General features: G+C 35.6%; 1 protein-coding gene across 4 annotated transcripts in view; it reads right to left on the bottom strand.

Annotated features, from left to right (window-relative positions):
- The window catches only part of LOC131042652 (phosphatidylinositol/phosphatidylcholine transfer protein SFH2), a 266,397-nt gene that overhangs the window by 95,385 nt on the left and 144,971 nt on the right, over window positions 1-26,041 (bottom strand). For 3 of the 4 annotated variants that reach the window (XM_057975973.2, XM_057975970.2, XM_057975972.2), the window contains one exon: window positions 3,960-4,061. The exons of the other annotated variant lie outside the window; for it this stretch is intronic. In XM_057975973.2, the coding sequence (XP_057831956.2) occupies window positions 3,960-4,061 (102 nt within the window). The remainder of the gene's footprint in view (window positions 1-3,959; window positions 4,062-26,041) is intronic. 4 annotated transcript variants of the gene reach the window in all.

Raw genomic sequence — 26,041 nt, forward strand, 5'->3', positions numbered from 1 at the left:
AAGATCCTACTCCTGAGCTTCAGAGAGAGAATCCTGAGGAGACTATAGGTGAAACTCAAAACCCACCTAGAGAAAAACTCAAGAAAAGACCACTATGGGCCACCAAGACTATAACAGAAGCTCAGAACTTTGCTGCTCCTTCAGGAACCTTCAAGGAAAGTAAAAGGCCTAATAAATTCACTAGCTATGTTGCCCTTATGAATGATCTCTCTAAAGTTGAACCAAACAATGTATCAGATGCACTTGAACATCAAGTATGGAAGGATGCCATGTCTGAAGAGTATCAATCCATTATCAAGAATGATGTTTGGGAGATTGTTCCTAGGCCAACTAAGAAATTTGTTGTTTCATCTAAATGGCTTTTCAAGATCAAACATGTTGCAGATGGCAGTATTGAAAAACACAAGGCCAAATTTGTAGCTAGAGGGTTCTCACAAAGGGAAGGAATAGATTATGAAGAAACATTTGCACCTGTTGCCAGATATACATCGGTAAGAGCTGTACTAGCCAATGCAGCAGCAAAGGGATGGAAGGTACACCAGATGGATGTTAAGAAAACATTTTTAAATGGTGAGATCTCAGAAGAAGTCTACCTAGAGCAACCTGAAGGGTTTGAAATTCATAATGCAAAGTCTCATGTATGTAGACTTAAGAAAGCTCTCTATGGGCTCAAACAAGCTCCCAGGGCCTAGTATGAAAGAATTGACACCTATCTCTCAAAACTAGGTTTCACTAAAAATGGTGCAGATCCTAATCTCTACTACAAAAAAAATAAAGGTGATATGCTAATATTGATTTTATATGTTGTTGACCTATTAATCACAGGAGATGATCACCTTATAGATCAATGCAAGAAAGATCTATCCACAGAATTTGATATGAAGAACTTGGTACTACTTCATTACTTCCTAGGGTTAGAAGTATGGCAAAATTCCAATAATATTGTACTAAACCAAGGAAAGTACACCTTGGACATTTTGACGAGATTCGGAATGCTAAACTGTAGGCCCATGACCTCTCCTATGGAAACCAACTTACATAAACTTAAAGAAGCAGCAGCAAAATCACATTTCACTGATCCTACTCAGTACAGGCAGATGATTGGGTCCCTAATGTATCTATTAAATACAAGGCCAGATATCTGTTATGTTGTTAATGCTCTAAGTCAGTTTATGTGTGAACCTAAGGAGATACACCTGGTGGCAGTAAAACATATTATGAGATACTTACAAGGTACCCTAAACCTTGGTCTTAAATATGAGAAAGTTGATGTAGATCTACACGGATTTACAGATTCAGATTGGGCTGGCAACGTGACTGACAAAAAAATCACTTCAGGGTGTTGTTTCAGCTTAGGTTCAGCCATGATATCTTGGATCAGCAAAAAGCAGTCTTCTGTAGCTCAAAATTCCACGGAGGCCGAATATATTGCAGCTTCTATGGCTGCCCGAGAGGCAGTATGGCTTAGGAAGTTGCTTGTGGGATTGTTTGGATGAAAGATCTCTGATGGATCCCTTTTCTGATCTGCTGTAATTTTTATTTAATAAACTAGGTTTTTTGTAATTTTCTGGTGATCTTATAGAATAGACAGAAGTGCAGAAAGGGAGTTTGTTTCTTTTTGTTTTGGAGTTTTGAAGATATATATATAAAGAAACAGTAAACAATAAGAGTGCGAAATAAGAATGGGAACAATGTTCATAAATTAGAACACTTACAATCTAAAATACTACAACTCGTACTAGGACAATAATCTGATTTCCTTGTATTCCAACAATTATCATTTACCAATTTGGAGCTGCTACAAAATGAATTGACCAGCAATGAATAAGCAAGATACAATATGCAGATTTCCAGCTCTTCACACTAGCAACAAACCAAACGTGGACAGCAAGGAAGAATGACGCCACCACAACTCCCAATGGACTGCAGTTGTAGTCACGTGCCAGCTAAATAAGGTTAGCTACCTTGATGAAACCCTCTGAATGCAATCTGAAACCTCTGCAATCAATAGCGCACCCAATCTCTGTCAACCAATGCCCAACACCCTGAAGTATCTACTGACAAACTACTGCTTGGGGCTACGTCCCAGCCAGTATCCAACCTGGGGTTTGAGTCCCAGATGAAGAATCGCTCTACCAGAGCAAATTCGCAAGAAGCAAGTTTTGAATATGTAAAAGATATCCAAGAGTTAAGTCACAACTTCCTTATAACACCTTCCCACTTAGCTCGAACCCTAAAAGTGACTCAATGGGGCGTTTAGGGTTAAAATGTTATATTTCTCATTTTAAGTTGCCAAGTGTATAGAAAAACGACCTTTTTTCAAATATAAAGAAATCCGTTCACCGAAAGGATCTGAGTCAAAAGAGAAATATTTAGAAAAGTCCAAGACCTTTCCAACGAGCTATTACACCAAGGGATACGCATCCAGATGAGGCCAAAAACCCCTTATTACTCCAAAATGGCTATAAACATAGCCTTATTTAAATAATAAATGCTAACTTAGGAAATATTAAAAATATAACCCAAATAGCTGCAAAATGCTCAAATGACACCACAAACCAGAAAGTCAACCTGCCACCTGTCTGTGACTGAAGTCGGAAATCAAGGATCCACTGGCAATCTCACCCCTAAAATCTAGGGATGCTCCTAGAAACTAAGAAACAAACCCAAATCCTCTAAAACTGAACCCAAAGAATAATCTCAAGGAGACCCAACCCTGGGTATGGTCATAACCTCCTAAATAGTAGGGATATCCTCCATAAATGTAGGAACCGTCTCCTAAAAATAAGGAACTGCTCCAAACTGATCAACTACTGCCAGAACACCAAGTCCCAAACACTGTATAATCACACCGAGTCTCTATCCATCGCTGTCAACCTACAAGACCCCATAATAAGCTGACTCACATGTCTTTGCTAGACAAAGCTAAAGAGGGGACATGACATTGGAGAACCTATGAAACCTACTATCATTCATTGTGACAATCAGAGCTGCATAAAACTTTCAGTAAATCCAGTATTCCATGACAGGTCCAAACATATTGAGATCCCATACCACTATGTACGATATATGGTTGATAGGAATGTAATTCAATTAGAATATGTTTGTACAGGAGATCAAACTGCAGACATTCTGACCAAACCTCTTTCCAGAGTGAAGATTGATCACTTCAGAAAAGGTTTAGGTATGATAGAAAGGTAATCTGCTTTGTAAATAAGATGTTTAATGTGTAAACTTCTTTTGTCATGTTGGGACATTTTGGGTTTCACCCCCTGTGTTCATATCTAAGAGGTGACGATCTCTCAGATTATGAACACTTGTATGCAGACATCATAAGGTGACGATCTTATGATTCTCTACACCAATTATCATGTTGGATCTCTGGTATGTCATGGATGTGCCATGATGGTGTTGTGGTAAAACATTTGTATAAAATGTTTGTGCACATATCACAACCTGGATAAGATGAGAATTTAACCATCCTCATATGTTTATCCGTAGTATTGCGTGTTTAGGCAATACTGATATCACGTGTTCAGGTGATATCTTGTCATAATGAAATGATGAATCTTCTATATCACATAGTTAGGTGATACTCTATGTCACATACTTAGAGTGATGTTTTATATTTGTATCTTGTGTCCTGATGGTACTTCATATCATATGTATAGATGATATATATTCTTGGAGACTAACATTATTCTGGTTATGAAAGAGACTGACAAGGAGCTTCCCCTATTAATTTGAAGAACAGTTCTATTACATATCTTTCCCATTTTGTGTCATATTGAAAGTCGTCAATTAAAATGCTAACAAGTTTATCATAGAAAACAAAGTTGTTTGGTTTCAAACGATGAGCATAAAAATTACTCGGCCTTGAAATGAAGCATGCCATGAATCTATGTAATTTTTTAATGTCAAATTGTTGGTTTTTGATACATAGAAGAGCAACCAATTACCTTCCAGCAGGCAGAGAAAACATATGGAGCATTAACAATATAATATGTGTCTGTCTTTTCTGGATAGTTCAGATCATCAATGGTAGCTATTGTAGTCAAAATCTGCAAGATCCAATAAATAACATTAATAAGAGCATCTCACAATCTAATAATGTGCAATATCATCTTGCAAGCAGATTCTTACATGAAGTAACAATTCGCAGCAAAATACAGGCATACCCTACCATGAGATAAATAAAAGAAAATAGCTCTGACCCAAAGGGAAAGTGCTGAGCACAAAACAAATAATAATTGGTAAATGCACTTGGCTCAACAATGTGAGAAGATTTCCCTGCTCATCCCTTGCAGGAACGCTGGCCTCCTCACAAAGTGTTATAATATGATGGATGTTCTCCTGAATATTGGGTCATAATGTTATATCTTTGTTAGAACTAATATGTTCTTTCTTGTATTTCCTTACGCACATGCAATTTTTAGGTTGGTGGAATCTGAATGGCATGTTAGAAAGCTAGCCTTCATGTTACATTTGGCGAAGGCTCAAAGCCCTTTCCTGAAGTGATCCAATATTTGCTAGCATCTTAAACAGTTCTTTAAACTCTTTTAAATTACCAATTTATAAGAGCATCTCACACAACTACAAAAGGTTCGAGAGTTATTTTTCTGCATGCAAAATGAAGATAATCATCCACATGTGATCTGGAATTCAGGAATCAACAAAAAAATATTGATGCTGATAGATTGCATTATCACTAAGAAATAGAATTGATTCTATCAGAAACAAAGCATATTTGCTTTAGTAGAATATAGGATTAACAACACAATTTAACCACAGTCAGCAGAATTAACAGGTATAAGGGTGAGGATAAGGAAGTAATCTGCACTTTCGTGAATACGTTCAGATTAATCCGAGCAATGTCACTGCATTGGATCCTGATGGCTGGCATGTCAACAAAATGTAACAATAAATGGTGTCAAAAACAGGCAATTTGCCGAATGTCAACTAAAAGTTACCAAGATAGTAAAATAATTTTGATGAAGATTTCTTCATTCCCATTGAATCCATGTCAGCAAGAGTAAGTGGAGAGAACATCTAAACTATTCCAACAAAAATGGGTAAATGTGCTTTCAGAGCCTCATATCGTGATTACATTCCAAAATAGAGGATGCCGTGATTAGCTACACTATACTCTTCTTCAATGTAGTGTCCCTACTAGTTAGAGATCACTGTCCTGCAAAATAGATTGTTAGAATACAACATATATATATATATAACTAATTTAAATTGCAATCTAACTTTAAGATACTTAATTACATAATCACAATTCTCATCTAATAAAAAGGATACGAATGCCATACGAAAGTATGTCCTTAGGCGTCCGTGAAGCTCGCCTTCTTGGAACCCATTTTGGTTCCAAGCCCTCCAGGAAGTCGAAGATGAATTCGACCCCTGTCTTGAATGTAATTTCTTACATCCAAGCCATCCAGGAAATCGAAGGTTAATTTGATTCCTGTCTTGGGTGTAACCTCTTACACCCAAGCCATCCAAGGAAGACCCTATGTCCATTCCTTGCCTTGGGTGATGCATCCCATCATCCAAGTCCTCAAAGGGGACCGGCCAGATCCGTCTCTTCTTGGTTGAACTTAATTAGCCAAGCCATACATATGCATATAGATATTCAGGATATATACTGCCCTAGGGATTATCATAATCCCTCCTTTAGACTAAGGGAGTTTCCCCCCTATAGCCTCCATCATGTAATCATATTTATAATACATTTTACAATTTATTACTATTTTTCATTCCATAATCCATATTTGCATATTCCTAATTTAACATGTATTCCCTAACATATATTCAGAAAATATCCATTAGCCCAAAATTCACATTTATTTATTAACGTATATTCCTAACTATTCATTGATATGTATTCATTAACATCTAAGAACCATTCATTAACATATGTATTAATATGTTCATTACTTATATTTATCAATATATGTATTAAAATATTCATTATTAATATTCATTAATATATGCATTAAAATATTCATTAATATATATATTAAAATATTCATTATTAATATTCGTTAATATATATATTAAAATATTTATTAACTATATTCATTTAAATTACTAATTCTACATATATATATAAATCAATTATATTTCCTATAATATAAATGACTAGCACTGCGATTTACCAAAGCATTGATCCTTTATTCTACCTAATGGTTGTGATGGCAGACAAATCTGACATGCGTCAGATCTGGTCTGCCACATTATGTGAATGCCTTTATATTAGTATTACTATATTGTTGTAGACTTATGTTAATACTATTATTATTAAATTCTGCCTACAACATTATCGGGCTACATATATTAAGCATACCACCTAGAAAAGGGATGTTACTGCTGGTTACTTAATAACAGTTCTGATCTGCTCTTATTGGTGCTGCAGATAATACCTTTTTGCTTCCTCCCTCCCCTTCCTAGAATGAACTAGATCTCCATATATATCTTGCAAAATGGAGTAAAAAGTTACCCTTGTCATGACTATTCATCAACAACTCCTCTTCCTTCACTAATCGCACCTTTTCATGACTATCCTTACCTCACTAATCGTGGCTTCTACATATACCCGATATTAACTATTGTAACCATTGATAACGTAATTATCATCGCCATAACAATGTTGACCATAATATCGGTTGCTATTTATCCCTTTCAATTATCGGTTGACTAATAATTATTGTCTTGTCAATCAAACGGTCTACCGATCTTTCACCCCTAAACAATGCTCGAAAGTTGAATGCCGTAGTCAATCTCTGGGATGGAGATGCCAGTGGTATGTATGTTGCTTATAATGAATGCTCCTTCATCGATTCTGACCAGTCTTAATATAATTACTGATATCTTTACGTGTCATGGTGTTCATGTTCTAATTATAGGAAGCAGTCTCACTTCATTTGTTTCCATATATTCACTTCCGTTTTATTTCATCGTTGTCAAGTTTCTTCATAAGATATCATTTTAATCGATATGTGTCATCTTACAATCTCCAAATCATTGGCCCGCACCTATATTACTTTTGTTGCCTTGTTCTCTCTCTAAAGTACGGTATTCTATCAACGAAGGTTGGCATCATCACTTCTGAGGTTAGTGACAAAAGAGTGGAATAGAGACACTCTTTTTTATTCTTCATGCCCACGTAATGATATAGCCGAGAGTTGTATTTAACTCATAATCTCGGACTCATTTATATTATATTTTATTATTATTTTTATTATTTTTTTCCTCTTTTGTATTTTAATTGTATTACTATTTATTATTGAATATATATATTATGTTGATAATATATAATATTTAAATCATGTTCATAAATAATATTTAATTAATGAATTTTAAATAATCATTCATTGGTAATTATTATATTAATTAATAATAATAATTCCTTCATTTAGGGTCTCTCTCTTTTTTCTCTGTATATATATAACGATCCAGGAGGGGATATGACATTCAAAGCATTCATTTATTTGGTCCACATTTTTAGACTTCATGACAAATCTTAGGTATCTAAAATGCATTATTGAATTAAACAAACTTGTAACAATTGTGCATATTATATAGGGAGAACCTGTGAGACATTGAGATTTCTATAATATTCAGTGTTCCAAAGGTACACATCCCAAGCCATTCAGGAACTTGTGCATGGGGGAGGAATCACTTCCTTGGCTTTATGCATAGGATAACTGGAAAGTTTCAGCTCCTAAGAAGCCTGTACTTAGAACGTTTCCCTTATTTTATAAAAGATTTTGTGGACACAAACTGCAGAACTCCCAGACACAATTGGGGGACATCCAGGTACTTTACCATCAAGTACTTGGGACATCCTCCAAACATCCTAAGGATGCCTGGATATTCCTACACTGTTGAGCTGTAAATGACAAAAACACAACATCAAATTAGAATGAGCTTCAGATAACTCTGAGTATTAAGCTTGCAGCTCCATGCTTCCAGCTTAGCGTTTCTATAATGTCCCCTACCTGATCTATTTAAATATACTAAAACTGATAGATTTTCTTCAATAGGTTATTAACAAGTGCTTGTCTATTTTCCTCATTAGCTGATTAATTTCATTATTCATAGTGTAGACGTATAAAAATGACCATATTCCTAAATGAATATTTTATGTTCATTTCTCTATTTGATTAAATCCAATTTAATTAAATTATCCACATTCTTCTATTTTATTAAGTAAATTACTCAATTTATTTTAATAAAATTCACTATACCCATTTAATGAATAAATCATTTTATTCAATTAAATCCCCCCTATCCACTTTTAATTAAATTCAAATTTAATTAAATAGTTATCTTAAATTGAATAAATCTAATTTATTTAATTTCCCCAAATTGCAACCAAATTGAATGAAATACTTTATTAAATCCTATTATCCCTCCATCCACTTGCAAAATCCCAAACCCCTTTCTAATCCCTTCTAGAATCTTCTATCCGCTTCTAATTAACCTAACACCTCCTCTAAACTTTGTCACATCCCTAAGCAAAGGGAAGTCACTTCTCAAAACCTCAAAGTCTTTGATAACCATTAAAGGCTTTCAACCTTCAACCACTTAATTCCTCAAAGTCTTTGATAACCATTAAAGGCTTCCAACTTTCAACCACTTAATCCCCAAAATCTCCAATAACCATTAATGGTTAACTCAAACCCTCCTACATGGTTAAAACATTTGTTTTGACTCAACCTTCATCCAACCCAAGGGTCTCATCAGGCCTTTAATGCTTTGACCATGATTATCTCTTAATCATTTGCACAAAGGTTTATCCTTGGATTAACTCTTAATCCAGTGGGTAATCCTAACTTAGACTTGACCCTTAGCCTCTAGATAACCATGAGGTCTTCTCAGGCATTCAATGTCTCCAACCCCTTTTCTCAACCCAGCCTTATGTTGACATTTGTCACCATTTCATTGGTGCCAATTACAAACATGGATCCCCAACTTTCAAACTCAACCCTTGATTAAACCATTCAATCTTGACCATCCATTGCCCTATTCTTGCTATAAATAGAGCTCTCATTCCTCCATTTTTAACAATCATCCTTTAAATTTGTAGCATCACACTTATGCTCAAATACATTCAAGCTTTCTCATTTCATATATGTTCATCATTTAGCCTCTCTTTAAATCAGGAATTAGACTAAATATGCATGTTTAGAATAATTTCTTTATCATTTTAGCTCAATCATAGACTAAATATAGTATGCTAGGACAGTATTCATACTAATCTTGTCATCTTATCATTTAGTTTATTGCATTTTAAAATCATACATAGCTTAGCATACCTTTCATACTGAAAACTATCAAAACATCCCTCGTTCTTGCATTTGCCATCCCTAAACCATTTTGCTCAGTGATCTGAGAGCAAAAACATTGGTTTGAGGGACATTGTGAGATAGAGAACCATGGGACCCACCTTGGGAAGCTGAGTAATACTTCATTACTCCATAGCTTGCATCAAGAAGTCCTGTGTGTGTGTGTGGACAAGTCATTTAGTCATATTTTCACATATTAAGTTTTATCAGCCCACTTTTCCCGCATACATTTCTGGCGCCCACCGTGGGGCCTGACCCCAAATAACAAATCGGTTTTTGAAACTAACCATTTTTGCAGGCACGAGGGAAAAATGAAGTAGCGCTTTCAGTTCACTGTTTAGCGCATCCAGTAAACAGAGTAGCGCATCCGATCCACTGTTCAGCGCGTGGAGACCATCATCTAGCGCGTGCAGTTCAAACATTAGCGCGTAACCTCCATTAAGTTTTTCTGGCTGGCTTCAGCGCGGAAACAAAACAGAGTAGCGCATCAAGCTAACAAATTAGCGCATCCAGTCCATATTTCAGCGCTTGTAGACCATCATCCAGCGCGTGAAGTTAAAAAGTTCGCGCATCAAATTACTCACTTTCCTGTAGGTCTCAGCGCGGAAAAAAAAAAAAAAAAAACAGAATAGCGCTTCAAACACATAGAATAGCACATCTGGAACGTAGTACAGCGCATTAAGTTGTTGTTTTAGCACATAACGGTTTTATTTTAGCGCGTACAGTCCTTTCTGTAGCGCATCACAGACAGCGAACAAGAAAATTACAATTGTAACCAGAATAAAATCTAGACTTGTGGAAGTCCACCAAAATCCCGATTTTCTAACTAGTGGAGTGACAATTTTGCAGGATTCTAACAGTTTCTTGCAGGTGGAGCAGAAAATTTTATTTTAAAACGATTTTATTGTTGACCGCAAAATCGAAAACTTTGCTTTGTTGACCAAAATTCCTTTTCATAGATCAGAAAATCACTGCTTTAAAAAGGTAAAATAAACACCATGTTTTTGTGGAGAAACATCTCCACATAGATTTTAGTACATCACTGAATTGAAAGGCTAAAAATAAACAATTTGATTGCTTTGTCTCGAAAGTAGAAGGAATATGCTCTCCCCTTAACTGGGTGATCAAAAATCCAGACCGCTCTTACAGCTTTCATTACTTCAAGCATTTACATCCTTTAGCAGGCCTGCCTTCCCGAGGAGTTGGAATCAACTCTTAAAGCCATTTATGGCCGGTGTGAAGGGAACAACCTAAGTGGGGAACGGCTTTGACGCCAAGAATTCCAACCCACTATAATCAAATGTAGAAAGTGACGAAAGTCCTTTTCAACGGTTGCGCGCAGTGATTAGCCTTCCCCCAGTATCCTCGAGATACGTAAAACCTTTGTTCTAAAGGTTGGGAAGCCTCTTGAAGGAGTTTATCACTGACGGCCGAACGGGAAGCCTGATTACGAACCCTAGAAATAGAAGCTTTGAACCGAGTCAGTAACCAGACATTTATACCATCAAAGTGCAAGGGTGGGGAAGAATCCGCCCCCAAGATTACTCACCATATATCTCCCAAGATAACTACTCAACTGTGAAGCAATTCACTTTGAGTCAATTTCTGGCAAAAGGCAAAAAAACGGGCGCCCTCTAGGGAGTGACACGGCTGTTTGAGCTGACGAAATATCGAGACTAGTGAGCTATGATGTTATTTATGACTCTTGATTAAAGATTCTTTCTAAAGTGTGTTATTTGTATCCAAACCTGTTAAAACATTGGAGATTTGAACACATCCTCAAAAGAATATACACTCAATGTTTAGCATTAGGATGATCATTGTCTTCATGTGTGCTATGTATTCTTGTCACAAATGTTAAAATATCTTGCAAAGTATCCAACAATCAAACTCAAAAGTCTGTTCAAACAAGGAAAAATCATAAAGTGGAGAAGATTTCCATATCCAACAAAACATCTTTTGAGATGGTTATCAACATTTCAACTATCTTTAGGAAAGAATTTCACCCAACAAGATTAGGGGAATATCAAACCAAGTGATCAAAAATTTATCTATTTGACATAGTAAGCTTGAGTACCCAAAAAGAAATCATCCATCAAAATCACAAGTGTTAAAAAATTCCAAAAATCGCAGAAAAACAACCAAGTCAAAATATATCATAGCAATTTAGCGCGTGAGAGCAACTTCTTAGCGCGTGGGGACCATCTTTTAGCGCATTAAACCTTCACCTTAGCGCATTAAGTCTTAACATTAGCGCTTCATAGAAATCCAATTCTAGCAATTTCAAGTAGCGCGTTTTGAAAACAGTTTAGCGCGTTGAAGCATCATCTTAGCGCGTGGAAGCCAAACTTTAGCGCGTATGGTTTAACAGTTAGCGCATTGGTGGCCCATATTGGCGCATGACCTTTTTGAACCAAGGCAAAAGAAAAATAAACCAGTTGGCGCGTATCAGGGGGCAGTATAGCGCATGGAGTCTTTTCTCTAGCGCGTTGAGATTTTTTTTAGCGCATCTAGTCTCTGGCTTAGCGTATGATCAAAACAGAAAAACAGAGGGCAAAACCGGGAGGAATTTTAAAATTTTCAGAAACATTTTCAGAAACCTTTTTCATCAGCATCATTTTCATCAAACAAGAATAGCAAAAACAAACCGTTAAGACTGTTTCTTGAGTTAATTTGTGTCAAAACAAAAGTTGTAAAATCCTAAACGAATCACGCGATAAAAGATGTCTCTCTTATCATAATGCGGAAACCTCATCATCAGTATCAACAGAATCCTTTACCATCTTACGGATTTTATCTCACAGACACCACTTGTTTAAAATTTTCAAATTGTCAAATCAAGTTTCCATATCGGGAAGCTTCTATCCATATCATTTGACACACTTTGTCGTGAAGGGGCATCTAAACCTTTACTCTGATAAAGTAAGATTTGAAATTTTTCAAACAAAATCAACTGAATCCAAACCAATCAAAGGAAACCATTGATCACTCATGCATGACTAATCCTCATATTCTGAGAAGAAAGAACTTTTATCGTAACATCACGTTGAAGAAACAACAACCTAGTTTTTCCAAATTCATCAAAAGAAACAAGTTCTTATACATCAATCGTCAACTATTCAAATCTCATCAGGTATTCCTTCATCACGTCAAACGTTATATCCAAAACAAATCCAGCGCATTTGACAAAGAACCCTTGAAGACAAGAGCATACTGTCAAAAGTCTGCTTTTAATCAAATCAAAACACCAGAGAAATCATTTCCAAATCAAACAAAGTCAGTCTTAGAACAAAAGTTGTCAAATCCAAAACTAGCCAAAGATAAGACTTTATCCTATCAAAATCAGGTATTATCATCACCTTGATCAAAAGGTTCATCATCTAAAGGATTCTATCAAAACAACATACCAAGTTTAAACCTTAAGTTGTCAAATCAAGTTTCCATATCGGGAGACTTTATCCATATCATTTGACACACTTTGTCGTGAGGAGGCATCTAAACCTTCATTTGATAAAAGTAGACTTAAGTTTCTAAACGAAGTATCTCAATCCAAACATCGAAGGAAACCATTGATCATTCGTGTATGACCACTCCTCATATTTTGAGACAAACAAGTCTTCATCATAAAACTAAGTTAGAGAAGAGACAACCTAGTCCTAGGACCCTTATCAACAGGAGTAAATTTCTCTACATCAAACTATCAAAAACATCAACTTTTATCATTCGTATGACCATTCATCATCAAACCGAGAAAAAGGAAACTCAGTCAAAGGAAATGAGTCCTAGCATAAATCAAGATCACAATATCATGACCTCCCAATCTGATCCCATCTTCGATCAAGATCCCACCTATCAAGAATCTTATGATGATCCCCTAAAATTTTGGTATTCCATCCACGATGACCCTCTTTCATCTCAAGAGCAGAGTCCCATTCAACATCGATCTCCTAAGCAAGAGCATGATATCCCTTCCATCTCCTCCACTATTCTAATTCAAAATCAAGAGAAAAGCACAAACTCAAATGATCCTACTCCAAGTCAAGATCAAGATCAAGGAATCTCTTCATCCTCCAAATCTATCTTAGGTCCTTTCATTCCAAAGTCAATCTCTTCATCCTCCAAATCTATCTTAGGTCCTTTCAATCCAAAAACAAACTCTTCTTCTTCTAAATCTATCTTAGGTCCTTTCATTCCACAATCAAACTCTCCATCCCTTTCATCCATCTTGGGTCCTTACCTCCCTCCATCCACCAATCCATCACCTCAAATGATCCATAAGAAAGATCAACGAGGAGCACATCTTTGAAATTATTTCAACCCTCTATCTAAACATCTTTCCAAAACTATTCTTCTATCATTTTCTCTATCTATTTTGGGTCCTTCTGTCCCAAAATTCAATTTTCCTCCATCTCTTCATCACTTCTCAAGTACCAACACTCATCCTAAAAACATTTCTATCTATCCTTGCACAAATCTTCAAACATTCTATCTATTATCCAACACCTCTTTTCTATCCTTCCATCCCTTTCATTCAATCCTTCGCATAAAATCTTTCATCTGTGAGATAGGTGTTTGTGTCATTTTGTCACATACTTGCCCATGCTCGAATCTCATGTTCAGTCCTTTTCCTAGATATCTATTCATGAAATGCTTCAGAATCCGAGTTTGTTCCTCTTTAACATTTTCTTTTGGTTGGGATACACACTCAATCCAGAAAAGAACCACTTATCGTATCTTGGTACCAACATCTTTTGATTACTATATCTCATACACTTAATTGATTGCTCCAAATCATTGTGATCTCTTAAATTGAAGACATGGCTAGTGAAAAATCTAAAATCTTGCTTCAGCGCCACTGTAATTATCACACCCATGTAAGTTTCATCACTTACAAGCCAATGCAAGAAAAAAAAAAAAAAAAAAATATCAAAAGCATGAGCAAGAAAATGAATATCAAGAAAAGCAAAATGCAATCAAATCCAATATCATAATGATTGGCTATGGGAACATGCAAGTAACTCCATCGGGGCTATGGACGCCTGGCTGGCAATGGAGCAATATTTGTGAGATTACAATGATAACCTCGTCGGGGCTATGGACGCTCGCTGGCAACGAGGCTCTATCCAGGATGCTTTTGAAGTCAAGGTAACTCATGTAGCTAGCCTTGTTGGATTCTGAAGATTACAATGATCATATGAGCCAGAATGAACCCACTTGCACACACATGGGTAATCAAAGATTAAGTACCTTGATCCAATTTGGGATTCTTATTCCCTTTTGAGTCTGCTTCCTAGTTGCTCGAAATGTTCAGTTGAAATTTTCCGAAGGTTCTAAGTGTGGGTTGGGTCTCTATCTTTGAAAAGTTCAAGAACACTTATTCAGATGATGCTAAATGTTGTGACAATCTTACATATCACCTCTTTGCAAATGAAAACCTCTATGCTTGGGGGTAAAGTTCATCCACTCTATTCTTCCTACCATATCTCCCATTATCCTTCCTCCAATATCCATTACCCTATCTAACTTCATCATTATCTATAATCTTACTTCACTCTAATCCATATCCCTTATCCTATCTATTCATATCTTCTATCATCCAATTCTTTCTACAATCTTGCTTCACCTCATCCATATCCTATCTATTCATTTCTTCTATCATCCAATTCTTTCTACAATCTTGCTTCACTCTAATTCATATCTATCTATCCTATCTATTCATTGCTTCCATCATCCAGTGCTATCTATATCCTATCTCTATCCATATCCCCTTTTTCATCCTTGATCTTGATCAAAACTATGGACAACAAATCTATTTCCACCTCAATGGTTCAATCATCCATTCATCCATTCCTTGTCTTGATATACATTGGGGCAACCAAATACATCTTTCTTCTAATCCAAAAACTCAAAAAAATCAAAATATCCAAAAAATCCAAAAAATCCAAATATCCAAAAACTAAAAATCAACAAAATAAAAAAAATCAAAGCATGAACACATGGACCATCCATCAAATCAGATCAACAACAATAAAACTCTCAAAGTCTGCAATCAAACTTATCACATGTCTTGTTAATCAATTCATTACTCGAAATCAACATCAACATCAAACATGTCTTATACAGGGATAGGTACACTCGAAACCAGACAGATCGGTCTTATACGAGGTACTCACTCTTTGAAACCAGACATTTCTATCAATCATCAAGTCTTGATAATCAATCCATCTATCAACATCAACATCAACATGTCTTATACAACGATAGATACACTCGAAACCAGACAGATCGGTCTTATACAGGGTACTCACTCTTTGAAACCAAACATTCTTATCAATCATCAACCAAATCATAACAATGACATCAATCAGTATGACTGCTGAGTTTTGTTCTAGTTAACCTTGTCTTTATCAATTGATGGAAATACATGTTTCACAAATCATATTGTACATATCATATCCACCCATCTGAGGCATCACCAGAAATTCACAAATGCTTATCAATCTTGGACATACTTAGTGTAGTCACTGTCCTTGGTTTATCTGACACAATTATCCAAATAATATCCCACCATGGCTTGGTGATCAGTATACATATCCATATCAAATTAGTATCAACAGCAAGGGGCAAAATCCTGGCCTCGCTGGGGGCATCTCGCCTTCAGGGTTTTCAACATCAGACCAAAAACGTAGCAAGACAACAAGGATCAAAACAACCAACAAATGCCAAACGACAATGCGAGAAGGCTAAACATCACAGACTTGAACTGATTTCAACTAAACAAAGATCTATTTGCAAGATGTTTTAATTGACAAGAATACATTACAAATAGCATGCATGCTTACTTATGGTTGTTAATTTTTACTTATCATATCTCCTAAGTGACTCAAGGATGTCTTACGACTAGAGAAGCAAGGAAGGAATGTGATGTTTTATTTGTCTTCTATCTGTGAGTGAAGTCTTTTACCATGCAAATTTGTCCTATGAAGAAATCAGGTGGCATATCACTGAGGACATTTCGAATTTGTATGGGACAAAGGTTAACTCTTGTATGTTTATGCAATACGCACTCAGGTCGTCCCAGTTCAATTATACCTTGACGCTTGTGCTATCCTGCAAAATCAAATATCATGTAAATTTTTCTCAGGTCATTATGGTTCAATTATACCATTGTGCTTGTATAAATTTTCAACATATCCTAAACAAATCAATGCTCAATGATGATATCTACAAAGAAAGCAAACAAATGGCTATATCGGATGGCAAATGCAGAATGAGGATGCTACCAAAAACATAGTTGCATATCATTTTACACATAGTTGCATATCATTTTACAATTAGTTGCATATCATATCATACATCTCATTTTCACAATATCATTCATCATTCATAATTGCATCCCTCACATGCATATCTATCACATCATCATGGAATCTTTCTTCACTTTCATATCTCAATCATTCTTCCAAACTATCTTCTATCATTCTTCTAAACTATCTTCATCATTCTTCCAAACTATCTTCTATCATTCTTCCAAACTATCTTCTATCATGTCTTATACAGGATGTATCTTTCCTGCAACCAGATGTTTTGATCAGCTCTTATACAAGATATATTGTTCCTAAAACTAAATGTTTTGATCAGCTCTTATACAAGATATATCATTCCTGAAACCAGGCCTTTTGATCGGTCTTATACACGATATATCGTTCCTGAAACCAGACACTCGATCATCCATGTCTTATACAGGCAGTATCATTCCTGAAACTAGATGCTCAATCATCCATATCTTATACAGGCGGTATCATTCCTGAAACCAGACACTCGATGATCCATGTCTTATACAGGAGGTGTCATACCTGAAATCAATCTTAATCTCAATCCAATCAATCTAATCAATCTTATCAAACCCATGCATGCCATCACTATCTACTCTTCTATCTTTCAAACAACATTCTTCTTCTTTCGAGAGATCATTCATGCTTTGTGTGCACGAACGATCTCCCGAGGGGGCATTATCATATCAAATCTCAACATCAAATCCAATATCAGTTTCCACATCAAAACAAAGCTATCAAAATCAAACTCACATCAACAACATGAAACAATTTGCTCATCTACATCAAGTTCAAAATCCTATCATTTCATATCAACTTGTAAAACAACTCAAGTTATCAAAAACCATATCAAAACTTGTAACACAACTCAAGATTCCACAATCACATAAACTTGTAAAACAACTCAAGTTTCCCACCCATATCAGCTTGTAACACAACTCAAGTTTCCAACCCATATCAGCTTGTAACACAAATCAGGCTTCACACATTGAACTTGAAACAAGGTACGCAACTCATCACACATCAAATCAAATCTGGTATCACCATCAAAATATCGAATCTGGGGCATCACCATCAAAATATCGAATCTGGGGCACGACTGGCAAATCATAAGAGCGACACAAAAATTGCATTTAATCATAAATCATGATAAAGCATCATTTTCTTTGAAATAACATGTGCACACACTTCACTTCAAAGAGGGGCAAAATGTAGACGTATAAAAATGACCATATTCCTAAATGAATATTTTATGTTCATTTCTCTATTTGATTAAATCCAATTTAATTAAATTATCCACATTCTTCTATTTTATTAAATAAATTACTCAATTTATTTAAATAAAATTCACTATACCCATTTAATGAATAAATCATTTTATTCAATTAAATCCCCCCTATCCACTTTTAATTAAATTCAAATTTAATTAAATAGTTATCTTAAATTGAATAAATCTAATTTATTTAATTTCCCCAAATTGCAACCAAATTGAATGAAATACTTTATTAAATCCTATTATCCCTCCATCCACTTGCAAAATCCCAAACCCCTTTCTAATCCCTTCTAGAATCTTCTATTCGCTTCTAATTAACCTAACCCCTCCTCTAAACTTTGTCACATCCCTAAGCAAAGGGAAGTCACTTCTCAAAACCTCAAAGTCTTTGATAACCATTAAAGGCTTTCAACCTTCAACCACTTAATTCCTCAAAGTCTTTGATAACCATTAAAGGCTTCCAACTTTCAACCACTTAATCCCCAAAATCTCCAATAACCATTAATGGTTAACTCAAACCCTCCTACATGGTTAAAACATTTGTTTTGACTCAACCTTCATCCAACCCAAGGGTCTCATCAGGCCTTTAATGCTTTGACCATGATTATCTCTTAATCATTTGCACAAAGGTTTATCCTTGGATTAACTCTTAATCCAGTGGGTAATCCTAACTTAGACTTGACCCTTAGCCTCTAGATAACCATGAGGTCTTCTCAGGCATTCAATATCTCCAACCCCTTTTCTCAACCCAACCTTATGTTGACATTTGTCACCATTTCATTGGTGTCAATTACAAACATGGATCCCCAACTTTCAAACTCAACCCTTGATTAAACCATTCAATCTTGACCATCCATTGCCCTATTCTTGCTATAAATAGAGCTCTCATTCCTCCATTTTTAACAATCATCCTTTAAATTTGTAGCATCACACTTATGCTCAAATACATTCAAGCTTTCTCATTTCATATATGTTCATCATTTAGCCTCTCTTTAAATCAGGAATTAGACTAAATATGCATGTTTAGAATAATTTCTTTATCATTTTAGCTCAATCATAGACTAAATATAGTATGCTAGGACAGTATTCATACTAATCTTGTCATCTTATCATTTAGTTTATTGCATTTTAAAATCATACATAGCTTAGCATACCTTTCATACTGAAAACTATCAAAACATCCCTCGTTCTTGCATTTGCCATCCCTAAACCATTTTGCTCAGTGATCTGAGAGCAAAAACATTGGTTTGAGGGACATTGTGAGATAGAGAACCATGGGACCCACCTTGGGAAGCTGAGTAATACTTCATTACTCCATAGCTTGCATCAAGAAGTCCTGTGTGTGTGTGTGGACAAGTCATTTAGTCATATTTTCACATATTAAGTTTTATCAGCCCACTTTTCCCGCATACACATAGTTCTTAATATAGATATCAAACCCTACTACTACTTCAGTTTTAAGGGAGAAGGGTTTACATATGTTACCAAAGCGCTTAGGGACCAACTACAATAGGTTCCCTCAAAGTTTACAGATCCAAGCCCTTACCTATCTTGGGTCTATACCCTCAAGGCTTATTGGTTGCTGATCGCCACCTTATCTTGGGACTTAACCTATTGCTTGGATTTAGACTGCCCCTCTTTGGAACATCTCAATCCCATCTTCTTAAATACGGAAAGTAATAACATGATTTAGACTATAAGTATATATATTTCTTATGTATTATGAATACGTATATGAAATTAAGTATGACTACTATACATATTGCAGTCCATATTAGTATTACTATTAATTCTGCATAAGAACATTATTGGGCTTCATATACTTAATATTAAGGATAATTACTAAACACATCCCCATGTATACCACCAAGAACAAGGATGTTACTGCCTGTAACTTAATAACAGTTCTGATCTGATCTGATCCATGGTGCTCTTACTAGATGCTTTTGATTCCTTTCCTTTATATCTCTCAATGTGAGGGAGAGGTCACACCTCTTCATCATGTATGCCCTTTGGCAAGAGACACACCCTTTCACCATTCTCTTTGATAGAGTGCAACTCTTCATTATTTCTGCCCTTTGAAAGGGACACAACCTCTCATAATCAGATCTACACTTATCATTTAAATCAGATCTGCACTTCTCATTTCCAAATTATTCCCCCTCTCAAATGAGGTTCTCTAAATTTGTAATGTCCCGTTTTAGGATTGTTTGCCTTTATGAGACAATTACATTGCTATGTCCGATGTATACCGAGATGTTCATGCAATTATGTAATATCTTCAGGCAAGAGGCGGCTGTCTCTGAATGATTCTTTAATTTATGCAATCACTTGTCTTCACTGCTCCTTGCGTTGGGCTGCTCTGTCTGATTTATCGATAATATAGGCAGATAATGGTTCCGATATCACCGGATAGTGATCAGGTTGCTTTGCCTGATGGTAATTTGAATGCTTGCAACATTAGGGGCTGTCTCTGATATGAAATGATCTAGCTTGTGCACCCGATATTGTGCCTATGGCATTTGCTCCCCAAGAGCGATCCAATCTGGATTATAAAATAAGATACAAACTTCTACGATGATGTTGGGAATGATTGTGAATGCTTTCTTATATCTTGTTTTGGGAATGATAAGTTACGTTGCCAAAAGACATGCCTTATTTTCATTCATTTACTAATCACACCACTTTGTTACCATTTTGGTTATTGATTAGACTTGCATTCTTAACCAATCTTATCTTATGATTATCGCATATGTTATCTTGTCTTATTCGATCTGCCTTGATAGTAATCATTGTTGTTGCTTGTGATTATAATCGCTGTCTTTGGTATCTTAATTCATGGCTTATGTATACTGACGATAATGATTATCATGATTGCTGCATTAACACACATTCATTCTATTTGCTGCGTCTATGATATTAACACAGTTGATCTATCTTCATTGCTACTTTGATGATTAATTGTAATCTGTATTGCCCATTAACAAACCGCTGTTATGTGATTGCTGCATATCGTACCATATTGGATATCTTCTTAGACTAATCGAGATTTAGTCTTATCGATTGTGTACGGAGGGTAGTTTGTTAACATTGATGGACATAACTAACCGATTGTTTGATGCTTAAGTCTTTGTCTCATTATTTAGTCGGTGCTTCAAACCCCTTATGTAAGATATGTCTTATAACCGCTCGTTCTTCTTTGTTGATATCAATTTGGCATATCGTTCATGTATCCTAGTTATCTTTACTCATATGCACTCACCGGGTATTTATTTTATTATTATTATTTATTTATATTACTTATATTATTATTATTTAATATTAAGCAATATAAATTTTATATTAAATTTTATTTGTTATTAATAAATAATGATCATATATAACATAAATAATAATCATAACAAATAATAAACATTAATAATTATATATTAGAGGAAAATCGTGAAGTCTCATAAATGAGACGATTTTCCAATATTATTAAATGTTAATTAATAAATGTTTTAATTATCGTATTTATTTAATCACAATAATCCAAATGTCCAGAAGGGGTTATGACAGTTTCAGATGTGGCTCAAAAAGTCTTATAATTGTTAGGTTTTCTGATTTTCATTTGTCGTATGAAACGTAAGCTCTTATTATAGTCAATGTCCTTTTAAGATACCATCACCATTAGATATTTGAATTTTTGTATTTGCATTTATTAAATTCAAATTTCAATTTTAATTTTCAGTGTGCAAGATTATTGATGTTACGCTTAAATTTTGGTGCAGCTCTTAAAATGTTAAATGACTTTTAACTAGCCATTGTTAAAGATCATCCAAATGCTGACAATGGTGAAGAAGTTATTTTTTATGCATATTAAAGAAGTCTAGTTCTCTGGAGATAGATAGAAAGACAACATAGACAAAGGTCGGAATGGATTGTTGCCTAATTAGCTTGGGAGTTTGTGGATCTTGGGAATCATAACCTTCTGAGAATTATGAGACAACTTGATGGAGCTCTGTCCAATGGTTCAAGAGTGTTGAAACTTAGTAGCTTCGGTAAGATAAATGATTGAATGAGAGACTTCATTTATCTCTCATTCAATCATCTACCTTATCGATATAACTACAATTTAAGTATAGACCTCATGATTAAATAAATGAACTTGTTATAACAATCTCATATGCATAATCGATAATATTACTCATGTTGTGATCAGACCAGAATTATAACTACCATAGCTATCATATGTTAGCATCGATTAATGCTATCATATGATAACTATAATAGTATCATTCTAAAATGCATGTTAATACCGATCATTTATTTGTTAACTTATCCCGATCATTTATCGGGTAACTATATAACTTCATGTTGCCCCGATCATTAATAGTTATCGGCGTGTTAAATAACGTGACCGATAGCTATCGGTATAACTCACAATAAAGAGAAATGACGTGACCGATAGTTATTGGCATTAACATATGATAAGTGGTAATATTAATTGAAACGGTGTCTATGCACCGATCAAGGGCATGTCTAAAAGACATGACCGATCAAGGTATGCCTTGATTGGTGAAGCATAGAACTATAAGTATATGCAAACGAAGTGCTGAGGATGCATCGAAATAATTAATGTAATCTTCAGAAATCTATGACATAAGAAACAGAAAATATTAGTAAAGAAATAATAACATATATAAATTCACACTTGAACATAAATTTGAATATCATTTACATGGTATCAGAGCCACGCTGATCGAACCTGAGGCATTCAAATTTGAGAAGTTCAAACCTAAGATATAAACATCATATTTCCCATGGCTAACGCTATCAGATTTGAGGACAGACTTGAAGGAGACGACAATTTCTCAGCATGGAAGTTCAGAATTAAAATGATTATAAAAGAAAACAAGGTTGAATCATTTATTAAAATTGAATCTGAAGAACCAGAGGATGAACCTAACAAATCATCATGGGTCGAGGGAAATGAAAAAGCTATGAAGATCATAGTCGATGGAGTAAGAAATCACATCATGCCAATAATAACAAAACATGAAACTGCCTATCATATTTTCAAATCACTCGAAAGTGCATTTGAAATAAAAAATGCAAGTAGAACCCTGGCTCTAAAAAGAGAAATAAATCATATAAGCATGAACAAAGGGGATTCAATCAATGCATACTTTATGCGGATATCAGCCCTAAGCGATGAACTGGCAACGCTTGGATATGAGATCCAGAGCAAAGAGCTAACGCTCATTGCTCTAGATGGGTTGCCTAGTAAATGGGAGACATTCGTCCAAGGCATCAGTGCAAGAGATAAATATCCAAAATTTGATAGGCTACGAGGAGATTGTCTTCAAGAAGAGTCAAGGCTAAATAAGAAGGGGATCAAACAAAAGAATATAGATGAAGATCTCCATGTTGTAAATACCAACTCCAACAAGAAAAACAAGAAGAAACACTTCAAGAAGAGAAAGAACCGACATGACAAAAGGTCATCTAAAAGAGGCAACTCTCACATTCAGTGCTTTAGGTGTGATCAATATGGACACTATGCAGCAAGATGTCCAGATAGAATCAAACAACAAGCTACATTTGCAAAATTTAAAGGGGAAGAATATGACTCCGAGAAGCATGTATTCTACTCTGCTCTCTCTAGTCAAGTGTCCAATAAATCTAACACCTGGATCATTGACAGTGGGTCTTCAAGACACATCACTGGGTATAGAGAATTACTGGATTCCATGGCAGAAGAAACTGATGAGGAAGTAACCATTGGTGATGACTCTGCACATCCAATGAAAGGCGTCGGTACCTGCACCATTAAGCTGAAGACACGCATGTCTCTGCAACTCACTGGAGTCCTATATGTTCCTGGCATCAAGAGGAACTTAATCTCCATATCCGCACTTGAAGATGATGGGTATAGAATAACATTCATGAATGGTAAAGTTCTAGTATGGCCACAAAACTCTTTCTTCAAGAAGGCTACAACCCTAGGACAAAGAAAAGACTATTTATACGAGGTATGTACTAAATCTAACCTAGCCCTACTTCATGAGATTACAGATTCAAATAAAATTTGGCATAGAAGATTAGGTCATTTAAACTTTCATGCTTTATGTTCAATGGAAAAATTAGTAACTGGTTTGCCTAAGTTAAAACAATACCATTCTGGTACATGTAAGGGGTGTGCCCTAGGCAAAAATACTAAGAGTTCCTTTCAGAATAGTTCTAGGAAAACAAGTAATGTTTTAGAGCTAGTTCACTCTGACCTATGTGGGCCAATGTCTGTACCATCATTAGGGGGGTTCCTTCACTATGTAATATTCATTGATGACTTCTCCAGGAAGACCTAGATCTATTTTCTTAAACGTAAATAATCGGAAGAGATTCTTAAGAGATTTGAGGAATTCAAATCCCTCTATGAAAACTCTTCCGAAAGGAAAATAAAAACCTTAAGGACTGATAATGGGAGGGAATACACCTCAGACATCTTTAGAGAATTTTGTAAAGATGTTGGGATAAAGAGGGAGTTCACTGTCCCCTACAACCCTCAACAAAATGGGGTTGCTAAGAGAAAAAATAGAACCATTGTAGAGGCAACCAAAGCCATGCTCCTTGACCAAAACTTTGAAACTCATCTTTGGGCAGAAGCCTCCAACACTGCTGTATACATACAAAATAGATGCCTTCACTCCCACATTGAAGATAAAACCCCTGAAGAAGTTTTCACAGGTATAAAACCTAATATCACTCACTTTAGGATATTCGGATGCCCTGTTTATATTCATATACCTAAAGAGAAAAGAACAAAACTAGAACCTTCTGAAAGAAAAGGAATCTTTGTTGGGTATAGTGAAACTTCTAAAGCCTATAGAATATTTGTACCTGGACATAGTAATATTGAACTCAGTAGAGATGTAATACTTGAAGAAGACATAGCCTTCAAAAGGGCTAGATACTCTATTGAGTCAGAGACTTATGTTCCATCTTCAGACCTAGAAAAGGATCCTGTTCTTGAGGTTCAGAGGAAGTATTCAGAAGAGAATGAGAATGAAGTTTAGATTCCACACCAGGAAAACCCTAATAAAATACCACTATGGGTTCACAAAACAATGGAAGATGCAAGGAATTTCGTAGCTCCTTCAAGGACCTTTAGAGAAAGTAAGAGGCCCCAAAGATTCACTAGCTATGTAGCCCTAATGAATAATCTCTCCAAATTAGAACCTTCTAATGTATCAGAAGCACTCAAACACCAAATATGGAAAGATGCCATGTCAGAGGAATATCAATCCATCTTAAACAATGATGTTTGGGAAATTGTTCCTAGACCAAAAAGAAAATTTGTTGTTTCATCCAAGTGGCTATTCAAAATCAAACGTGTTGCAGATGGTAGCATAGAGAAACATAAAGCCAGATTTGTAGCTAGAGGGTTCTCACAAAAGGAGGGAATTGACTATTATGAGACTTTTGCTCCAGTTGCTAGATACACCTCAGTCAGAGCAGTACTAGCCATTGCAGCAGCCAAAGGATGGAAAGTCCATCAGATGGATGTAAAAACTGCTTTCCTGAATGGGAAAATTGAGGAGGAAGTCTACTTAGAGCAGCCATAAGGGTTTGAGATTCACAATGCAGAATCACGTGTGCAGATTAAAGAAAGCCCTATATGGACTAAAACAAGCCCCCAAGGCCTGGTATGAAAGAATTGACAGCTACCTCATGGGATTAGGATTCTCAAAGAATGACGCAGATCCAAATCTATACTTCAAACAAATCAAAGGTGAGATATTGATATTGATCTTGTATGTTGATGATCTTTTGATTATAGGAGAAAGTCACCTTATTGATCAATGTAAGAAAGACCTTGAGAAGGAGTTTGATATGAAGGATCTAGGCCTTCTACATTACTTCCTTGGATTGGAAGTTTGGCAAAACTCTGACCATATTGTGCTTGATCAAGGGAAGTACACCTTAGACATATTGAAGAGATTTGGCATGATGAACTACAGACCAATGACTTCTCCCATGGAAACTAATCTTCAGAAACTGAAGGAGGCAGCAACAGATTCCCCATTGGTAGATCCTACACT

The sequence above is a fragment of the Cryptomeria japonica genome, chromosome 3 (assembly GCF_030272615.1).
Source record: "Cryptomeria japonica chromosome 3, Sugi_1.0, whole genome shotgun sequence".
Taxonomy (NCBI): domain Eukaryota; kingdom Viridiplantae; phylum Streptophyta; class Pinopsida; order Cupressales; family Cupressaceae; genus Cryptomeria; species Cryptomeria japonica.